The sequence below is a fragment of the Quercus lobata genome, chromosome 6, assembly GCF_001633185.2.
Source record: "Quercus lobata isolate SW786 chromosome 6, ValleyOak3.0 Primary Assembly, whole genome shotgun sequence".
In the NCBI taxonomy this organism is placed as follows: Eukaryota; Viridiplantae; Streptophyta; class Magnoliopsida; order Fagales; family Fagaceae; genus Quercus; species Quercus lobata.
Window position 1 is genome coordinate 44,886,865 of NC_044909.1, and position 10,946 is coordinate 44,897,810.

At 34.2% G+C, this 10,946-nt stretch overlaps 1 protein-coding gene across 1 annotated transcript; it reads right to left on the bottom strand.

Annotated features, from left to right (window-relative positions):
- Positions 1-4,416: 4,416 nt before the first annotated feature.
- On the bottom strand, positions 4,417-5,631 carry LOC115993854 (dehydration-responsive element-binding protein 1B-like). Its single transcript, XM_031117832.1, has one exon. It carries the CDS (start codon positions 5,497-5,499, stop codon positions 4,777-4,779), a length of 723 nt encoding a protein of 240 aa, XP_030973692.1. The 5' UTR covers positions 5,500-5,631; the 3' UTR covers positions 4,417-4,776.
- Between the last annotated feature and the right edge of the window lie 5,315 nt (positions 5,632-10,946).

The window sequence follows — 10,946 nt, forward strand, 5'->3', positions numbered from 1 at the left end:
CACTTTTCTCACATTTTTCCATGTTATATTTATGTTGGGTATGTTTTAAAAATTATTGGGTATGTTTAAAACTTTAGCCCATAAACTTTCGTTTGAAAGTTCAAGCCCAAGCTCTAAAGTTTTCCTAGCGCACGCAATTGGGTTGCTCGGCAGTGGTGGGCTTGCTTGCCAGTTTGGGTGTGGATTTGCTAGATCATGGATGTTACTATATTGCTTGGTTTATTTTAGAGGAAAAAATAGAAATGGAGTGGAAGAGAGAGAAATGATAAAAAAAATTAATAGAGTTTGAAAAATAAGAAATGGGATATTGGTGAGTTATAAAATGGTGTGGTAAAATAGATAAAGTAACTTTTTAAAGTATAAAATAGGTATTATATTTAGATACTCGAATGTGAATGCTTTTACACGTTTTAAATTTAGCGTAACTAACAACACAGTTTCAATTTCTTGTCGCAAAGAAAACACAAAAAATTAATCATAAAAACAATATCGGTCCTCAACATTCCCAAAATTAAAGATAAAACAAAAACAAAAAAACAAATCTCTTATTCCTTTCAAGACCATCATTATTATAATTTTTCCTTTGTAGTACTAACTAAGCATAGGACTACTAAGGTGAAATGATGGGATGTATTCCGATGAAATGCTATTGGATTACTCCTATATATTAAGTATTAATACTTTTACCTTTGATAATTTTGAATATAAATGTTATAAATATATTTTTATTTGATTTATTTAGTTAATTTTTTCTAACACTATACCATAAATTATAATTAAAATATTTATTAGTTGAATATGTTTGATTTCTTAAAAAATATATAATTTATATATTGTGCGGGGTTGGCCCCCGAGCCCCACATTACTCGTGCCCAAGCCTTACGGTACATCATATGATCATATCCCCATTCTTGGACCTTGAACCTTAGCCCAGACACCCCAGGGCCTAATTTAGGCCCTAAAGCTGAAATAAGACCACACTAGCTTGCATACCCCAAGCAAACCTCTTCCGATCATTTTTAACCTGAACGGAAGAGTTATTGCTCGGGTACATCCTGTGCCTAGACACCTAACTGCGTCCGTCGAAATCTCGTTGCCAAGCGAACTTCAAGAGGTGGGTATCAATTCGGATGCCACTACCACCTCACCCACCTAAACACCCACCTAAAGACGATGGAATTGGACCCTCATCTGCACTAGTAAGGGGGAGTAATCATAACACCCCCACTTACCTTGGCCTATAAATAGGAGAAGTTGATGGGGAAGAAGGGGTTGGCAATTCTGGATAGAAGGTTAAGAGAAAAGGACAATCACTCTGAGAGAGTAATTCTGTGAGGTAGAGAGAAAGGTTTGTGTAAATTGAGTTGTATTCAGGCTGCCGAGCATAAGACCACCAACAGTAAGAAATCCAAAAACCCACAAAACAAATAGATTGTGAGCCCAAGTAGAGGTCAGGCCCAATTTCCATACTTTGGGTATCCACATATATGTATATTTATAATTTTTCATAAATTTATATAGTGTCTGTACAAGTGATAACACGTTACGATAAACAATACATAAAAATGAAGAAAAAAGATATTCACATTTTAATAATTATCGATATCATGATGCATCAGACCCAAGACTATCATGTTTGACATATTTGATAGTAATAGCAGAGGCTAATTAGTGAGATTGATAGAGGTGGATGTAGAAGTTGAAGGCATGGTTGTGGAGGTTGAAGGCACAGTCGTAGAACTTGAATCTGAAGCAGTTTTTGCCATTGATGCTGAGATCGATTGCTGCTCTGATACCATGAAAAGAATCAAACTAAGCTTGAAAAGACTATAACAATGGTGTTCACATAGAAAACACACATTGAGAAGCAAGAAGATTAGACAGAAAGTTCAGAGAGAGAGATGAGGAAAGAAGAGAGAATTCTGGAAGAATGTTCACACTAACAATTCATTACACTTAATGTACAATATATATATTACAAGGAAATCAATAACTGCTCAATTGAGATCCCGTAAATATCGGGATTGATCCGTAAAGAGTGGAGGAAAATCAAGAAAGGATTAACTGTCATAACTACCTAATGACCTGTTCTAATGAAATTAAGAAACAATTAATCAAAGAAGAGCAAAGACGACAGCGTTTCACTAAATACAATTACATCACTGTTTTTAAATAGAACGACACCGTTCTGCTTCAGATATAAGAAGGCTGTGCTAGCCGTTGGAAAAACTAGCTGTTGAAGCTTTGGTTTGTGACTTTTGTGACTTTACTCTTAACACCTTTTGATTGATTTCTGTTAAGATCTATCAATGTCTTTATCTGCATCTTCATCTTCTTCGACCGGTACTCCATTTGGAGAAGACACTTCGAGTCCTTTTCAATTGCCAAGTGGTGATAATCCAGGGCTTGTCTTGGTTGCTCAGCCTTTAACTGAAGAGAATTATAATACTTGGAGTAGATCGGTGATTGTTGCTTTGAATGCAAAGAACAAAGTAGGACTTATAGATGGATCTATCACAGAGCCTAAAGATTCCTCACATCCAACCTATAGTTCATGGAAGAAGTGTAATAACATGGTTCTTTCGTGGCTAAAGGTAGAAATTAGAATTATGGTTCCCAAGCTAACTGCAGCCAACAATGTTTCCACGGCTATTGAGGTACAGTATCAGCAGCTCTTGGCATTGCTGAATTCACTGGCAGTTTTTAGAGCATTCAGTTTTTAGTTCTCAAAAGGTAGATACAATTCATATTACACCTCATGATTGGATAATTGATAGTGGGGCAACTGATCACATGGTCTATTCAACCAAGTTCCTCACCACTATTACTTCCATTACACATGTCACTATGAAATTACCAAATGGGGGGAATCAGTGATGGTGACTCATATAGGCACAGTGCGGTTCTCTGCTGATTTAACACTAGAAAATGTGATATGTGTTCCTTATTCACATTCGACCTCATCTCCATTGGCAAATTAACCAACAAACTACATTGATGTTGCATTTTCCTTTCCACCTTTTGTTTCATATAGGAATTGCTGCAATGGAGGACGATTGGACTAGGTGAAAAACTTGGAGGACTGTACATCTTTCAAAACTCTTCCCATATAGCTGTTCCAAGGAATATTCTTACTCTTTTGTCTGAGTTTCAATCTCAGGATTGGACAAATGAAACAGTGGAATATGAGATGGATCTTGTAGATTCTGCAGTGAAATCTCTCAGGTCACTTTCAAATGAAAGATGGGAAAGGTACATGAAATCAATCTTTTTTTTTTTTTTTTTTAAATCCTCTTCATTTGTTTTTTGGATCAACTTTTGTTTGTGTATGAGTGACTCAATAATTTCAGGTATTGCTGTTGAGTAAACTTATTTATAAGCATCTACCGAACTGAATTTGTATTATCTCTGATCAAGATATGCCTATTACAGTAGATTCTTGATTTTAAAACTTTTAAATAGGCACAACTAAAACGTTAAACCTGAAAAGACAATGTACTGCTTTTCCATTGGTTCTATAGCATTAAGAGTAGTTTTTATGAGTAAGATTATGCAATGATCTTCTAGAATCCTAGAATAGAAGGGCTATATCCTGAAAGATCATATCAGCATCAATTGTTCCAATTCGATTCTGAAATATTTCAGTACTTCTATTCTTATACGCGGCATTGTATGTTGCAGCCTGTTGAGGGTTAAATTTTTTTATTTTTCAGGCAACATGATAGGCTGTTCAAGGTAGTGAGTGCTTTTGGCGACCAAAAAAAAGGTTCCTGATCACATTCATCAAGAGAATGTCGCGAAGCTAGCCTCCCTCATGCAGGAGATTTTGTCTCTTAAAGAAGCAAGCCAGCATATTGAAGCTCAAGCCAACAAACAACGATTAACTGTATTATTTGCTGGTATTCTTGGTCTCTGCAACCTCAGAGTGCATCTCTTTTTGGTCAAAATAAGGAAATTCAGTCAATTAAAAGAAGAAATTATAAGGACCAAAAGACACTATAATTTTGAACATTTGATACCAGCCTTGTTGCCGTATTAAATGTGTTATTATTTTTAATGTTTTTTTAAAAAAATCTTTATTAGTCAGGAAGAATGATGTTGAATGAAACAACAGAGATTACACACTCCAGGCTTCGACTTTTTCCTTTTACTTTATCCTTTCAGGCTTTTGTTTTGACAAACTTTTGTTCTCTCTCCATTTATCACAACAATAATCTATAATTCTCTCCTTCTCTCTCAACGAATTGGGTGCTCTGTGGCCTTCTTCTGCTGATTCACTTCCTTCTTCAGCTGAAATTTGTATGCAAGACAAAAATGTTTGGTTAATTTTTTTTTTTTTTTCGTTCTTAGAAATTTAGATGAAATTTATAAATAAAAAAAATGAAAATAAGACTTTGAACAACTTTCTTTCATAGATTGATGTAAATGCTCCAAATGGGTAGATTAAATATTAAAGTACAAACTTATTTTGCAAAAATGTCCATTATACCATACATTATGGAAAATGGAATATAATTCTTTTGTTCAATATGGCTACGCCATCTCCAACATTCCCACACATCCAACATATATAAATTAATAATGCAGCATTTTTCTGGGGCTTTTCCCACAATTTATGATTTTCCCCATAACACCGCACTTAATCAAAAACAAAAAGAATGAAGAATAAAAATTATTCCCAATAAGCAACCATTCTATATGCTAAATTAAACTGCTTCTTTTTTATGAGAAAGTGCTGAATTAAGCTCAATACTATTAAGCTTAATTTTAGTTCAATCAAATTGAGTAACTCCATAATGACATGTCAGTATCAGTTCCCATGTCATCTCCATCATAACAATGAGGTGGAGGCAACAACATCCCCTCTGCCAAACTTGCCAACAACCCCGGCATGCCAAAAACCGCCTCTTCATCCATAAAAAACACACCTTCCTCCTCCATCTCCGCCGCTACTGCTGTAGCAGCCACTGCTGCGGCTGCCACAACCACAGCTGCCGCCGCTGCATTTTCTAACTTCCATCTCGATTCATCCCCAAAAACTCTATCCAAATCTGTGGGCCGAAATGCCTCAGCCGCCTCCGCGGCCGCCCTCTGAATATCCTTCGCTGCCGCCGATGCTGGAACCGGAAGCCGCCACGCCGAGTCGGCAAAATTTAGACACCCGGACTTGCCACGGAGAGCGATAGCTGCCACATCATGTGCACGCGCCGCCATTTCTGCTGTGGGAAAAGTCCCAAGCCAAATCCTCGACTTCTTATTTGGCTCACGCATTTCACAAACCCATTTCCACGGATTCTTTCTCCTCACTCCTCGGTACACTGGGTGTCTTGTCTTCTTGAACTTCTTTCGCCCATCTCGTTTCTTAGGATTTTGGGAAGCCAACATGACCTCCTCGTCTGACAAGTTCACAATGCAATCGCTGCCACTCTCAAACTCCAAGGAACAAATATCAGACCCCATTAGATATTGAGGATCAGAGTAATGTCTTAAAACATCCATGTATGTCTAAAACGAAGCTAAAAAAAAACTCTTTATTTCTCACTCAGTTGTGTTGCAGACTGCAGTAGATATAATAAGTAAGCAAAGAGCAGCGTTTGTGTTTGTTGAAGGAGTCCCTGAGATCAGTCAGAGTTGGAACATATATATAGACGATAGGATTATACAAAGCGTGTAAGTTGACAGGCTGTCAAGTAGTACTTCCCACTGTTTGGACAACTTAAAATGGAAGATATTTTGTGAGCAATGGTGACCACAAAATCTTGTCCAAGTTTTATCATAACACACGGCATGGAAACTTGTGAGTGGTGGGTCATGGTTCACACTTCACATCTCTTTTAACTTATATGTGAATTGTGGCCAAAATTTGTATAAATTTTTAAGAAATTACTAGGATTAGAACTTTTGCTACACTTTTGCTACAACTTACTCTTGTGGTATGTTATAAGTGGTGAAATAAAAATGATTAGTCTACAGTTTCACATCTTGCGACTTGTCCCTTAAGTAAATTGTAGTAAAAGTTATAATAGCATTACTTAAATTTGTGTGTCCTATCAGTCTTTTATTGGGATATTTGTGGCAGGTGTGTTTTTTCCTTTTTTAGCCAAGTGAAGAATTTGTCCAGTTAAGGTTTTTTGTGTGAAAGTAGAATGTGTGGTCTGTGATTATCCAAAAAATAAAATAAAATAATGTGTGATGTGTGTCTGTACTCTCTAATGAATATTTGTATTTTGTTTGTATATGTGTGTGTCAAATTCAAGTGATGGAAGTCTTTTCCAAATGTGGCGGCTGATGATGCATGCTTAATATATTATCAATTGGATTTTGTTAATGTGTGCTCTAAGGGCATACAGTAATTAACTATTTTTGAAAGAAAAAAATTTGGAATTGGAAAATTATTGACAGTTCTTTTACTTTCCGAGAAAATATTTCTAAAAATAGATGTTTTAATTTGTGCTTTAAGGGAACACATTATCCGAATCCTTATCAATTTGGTGCAAATTATGTTTTTGTCATGAGCAATTATAGGACAACACAACTTTGACCACAACTCACCACGTGACAAATTGTAGTCAAAGTTGTGTGAAATGGTGTGGTCCTAGAATTTTTCTTTTGTCATTTACCTTGTCCTTCAAAATGATGTTTCAGATGTATCTATTTAATGATTTTAATCTTTAACATTTTGGTATTATATCAAAATAATTCCTAAATTAAGTGATAAATGAAAAAAAAAATGGCATGATTAACAGAGATATTAAAATATTTAATTTTATGCCACCTAAGCATCCATGTAGGCTACCACAAGGCTTTAGTTTAAAAAATAAAATATTTGAAATTAGTTGGGTTTTTGAGCCAATTGGATTGACCGAAAGAGATGAGAAATACTATATCCATAATATTTACACAATACTTTTATAACAAATCTTAAGTAGCTAATTGTTAATAATGGGTAAAAAAGTAATTTCACTAATGGTTTCAAATTACAACCAGTAACAAGTTACCACATATGATTTGTGGTGAAAGTATTATAAAAATGTGGTAGACATAGCATTTGTCATCAAAAGATAGTCCACTAGCCCATTTTATAATGTCTAATTTCATATTCTTTATTTTATTTTATTTTTACTTGAATCAAGTTACTTTTTAAAAAATTAATGTAATAATAGTTTTCTTTTAAACTTGATTGAATTATTTCAAAACAAAGACATATCTTTATCTATATATGAATTTCTTCATTTTTATTTATATATATATATATATATATATTAACTTGTTTTTAATAACAATTTATTACCATTAGAAATTGTCAATAACAATTTTATATAAAAAATAAATAAATAAATCAGTGTAATAATATTTTAGTTTTAGCTACAAAATAAATTGCAATATTTTCAATTTTATGATCACAATTTATTCTTTTTCTATTCTTTTTTTCCCCTCTGTTCAAGTCTTAATTTTGCTCTCCAATAACTATTATCTCGTTAGTAGGAGAAAAAAAAATGATGAAAATATTCTTGAAAAGTAGTACAATATATTCACAAATGGCTTTTTAAACGTAAGGAAAAATTGAAAGAACAAGACATAATGTACAATTACTGCCTTCCTCTTTCACAATTTTGTTTTTTACCATTTTACATTTTAACTTTTACAATATTTTACTTTTTTTAATATTTATTATTTAATGGTTGAGATTGAATTTTTTTTTTTTTTTCAAATTTCAATATCAACCATTAAAAGCAATTGCACATGTAGGGACTTGGGCTCAAGTAACCAAGGCCCAAGATGGCCTAGGTAACCAAGGTTGTCTCAGGTAACTAAAACTAGCCCAACACTATAGGGATAGGCCCATCCTAATGATAAAAGTGCAAGGATGTAAGGTTGGTGCTGAGGGAACCCTACTATATTTGGGTCAAGTCAGGTTCAATACCGACTATTAGGCCAAGGGAGGCCAATGAAGGGATGGTCAAATTCAGGTCGGTTCTCTGAGCACAGTTAGCGCCTTTGGAAAGTTCGCTGTTGAACGCTATTTGACATTAGAAACAAGTTTCCATAGAATCCTCAGAAGGAATCATTTTCCTTGGGATTCTAGGCAGAAGTGAAATTGCGTGGGAACTGATACAAACGTAATAATTTGGATCCCCACTAGGGGGAAACTATAAAAGGGAAGATAGGGTGAATGGGTAAGAGGTTGGTCAAAAAGCACATAGAAGGAAAAAATCAAGTGGAGAAGAAAGGAAAGTGCAAGGAGAGATCAAAGGAGGATAGGTTTGGGCTGTCAAGGCAGCATTTGAGGCAACATTTAATAGGAGTGGAAGGATACCCACCAACAAATTAATTGGGATCCCAAATTCATCATCCCTAAGGGAAGTACTAGGGAGACTGGGCACCACAGCATACAATGCAATACCTATTGCACTTGATCTCAATCCGAACAAGACTAACATGGCTCATTGAAACAACAAACAAATGGAAATACACATTGTTTAGATGACATCACACAGTTGATAACAATGGTATTAAAAATTTCTAGAAAATTTCTATTAATAAATTCTGGAATTAAAAATTTCCTATCATGTGTTTGGTTATTGGCTGATTTGGGTTTAGGTTTGAAAAGTGGGATTTTTCCAACAACCCTGGCATGCCAAAAACCGCCTCCTCATCCATAAAAAATACACAACTTCCTCCACCATCTCCACTGATACTATTGTTGCTGCCATGAAAAACCTCAATCCAACTTCGCCAGCCGAAATGCCTTGGCCGCCTCTGCTACCGTCCTCTTGATATCCTTTGCCATCATTGAAGTTGAAATCGAAAGCTTCCACATCGAGTCAGCAAAATTTAGACACCCGAATCGGCCGCAAGCGCAATCACTGCCACATCATGTGCACACCAAAAACCTCAATCCAACTTTGCCGGCCGAAATGCCTTGGCTGCCTCCGTTGCCGTCCTCTGGATATCCTTTGCTGTCGTTGAAGTCGGAATTGGAAGCTTCCACATCGAGTCCGCAAAATTTAGACACCCGGACCGGCCACGGAGCGCAATCACTGCCACATCATATGCACGCGCTGCCATTTCTGCAGTGGGGAAAGTCCCAAGCCAAATCCTCGACTTCTTATTTGGCTCACGAATTTCACAAACCCATTTTTGTGGGTTCTTCCTCCTCACTCCACGATACACTGGGTGTCTTGTCTCCTTAAACTTCTTTCTCCCATCACGTCTCTTAGGAATCTGGGAAGCCAACATGACCTTCTTGTCTAACAAGTTCACATACAAGCACTACCACTCTCAAACTCCGTGGAACATATATCAAACACTATTAGATATACTTTGGATTCGAGAAATGTCTTAAAACACCATGTATTTCTAAAACAAAGCTAAATCTCAAAAGGATCTTATTTTATAGTAATGGAATACACTAAAAAAGACACTATTTGTTTCTCACTTAGTTGTGTTGCCGTAGATATAAGTAAAGCAAAGGGTGGTGTTTGTTGGAGAAACTAAGAAGAGTGAGAGTTGGGACATATATATAGACATTAGGATTATACAAAACGTTGTAGAAGGAACACGAAAGTGTGATATTATGTTGACTGGACAGCTTGGAATGAAAGATATTTTGTGAGCAATGTAGACCACGTATCTTCTTGATTAAATTATTTCAAACAAAGACATATCTTTATCTATATATGAATTTCTTCATTTTGAATCTTATTTATATTTATATTTTTCACTTATCTTTTAACAACAATTTATTACCATTAGAAATTGTCAATAACAATTTTATAAAAAAAAAATCGGTATAATAATATTTTAGTTTTTATGGTACAAGCATTTTCTAAATGGGATATTTGTAGCAGGTGGATTCCGTTTTCCTTGCATATTTTATAACTCACCCATGGCCAAAAAAAAAAAAAAAAATTATACCTTTTTATGGCATTTTCTCAATGAGATATTTATAGCAGGTGGATCCCATTTTCCTTTTTTAGTCAAGTGGAGAATTTGTCCAGTTCAGGATTTTTGTGTGAAAGCAGTATGCGTCAAGATGATTTTTGTCCAGTTCAGGATTTTTGTCCCAATTATATTTATGTTTTTGTCTTTGTCTTATCTTATGTGTCAAGATGATTCCTAATGTTTCAAATGTATAACATTTAGATACTCTGTCAACATAATCCCTACATTAAGTGATAAAAATTGAAAAAAAAAAATAAATGGAGATGTCTTTAGTTTAAAAAATAAAATATTTAAAATTAGTTGGGTTTTTGAGCCAAGTGGATTGACTAAACAAGATAAAAAATACTATGTTTATAACAATTTTATAAAAAATTCTAAGTGATTGGTTGTTAATAATGGATAAAAAAAGTAATTTCAGTGGTGGTTTCAAATTAGAACCAATAATAAGTTACCACATATGATTCATTGTAAAAAATGTTATGGACGTAACATTTCTCAATTCTCATCAAGAGATGGTCCACTCGCCCATTTTATAATGTCTAATTTTATTGTCTGATTTCATATTCTTTATTTTTTGACTTGAATCAAGTTACTTTTCAAAAAAAACAAAATTTAATGTACTAATAGTTTTCTTTTAATCTTGATTACATTATTTCAAACAAAGACATATCTTTATCTATATATGAATTTCTTCATTTTAAATCTTATTTTTGTATATATATTTTTCACTTATTTTTAATTACAATTTATTAGCTATTATCATTAGAAATTGCCAATAACAATTTCATTAAAAAAAATCTTTGTAATAATATTTTAGTCTTAGCAATAAATTAAAAAAAAAAAAAAACTGCAATATTTTCAAATTTATGATCACAAGTTATTCTTCTTCTTTCATTTTTTTTTCCAAACCATTCATTTCAAGTCTTAATTTTGCTCTCAATAACTATCATACCGTAAGTAGGAGGAAAAAATGATAAAAATATTTTTAAAAAGCAGTACAA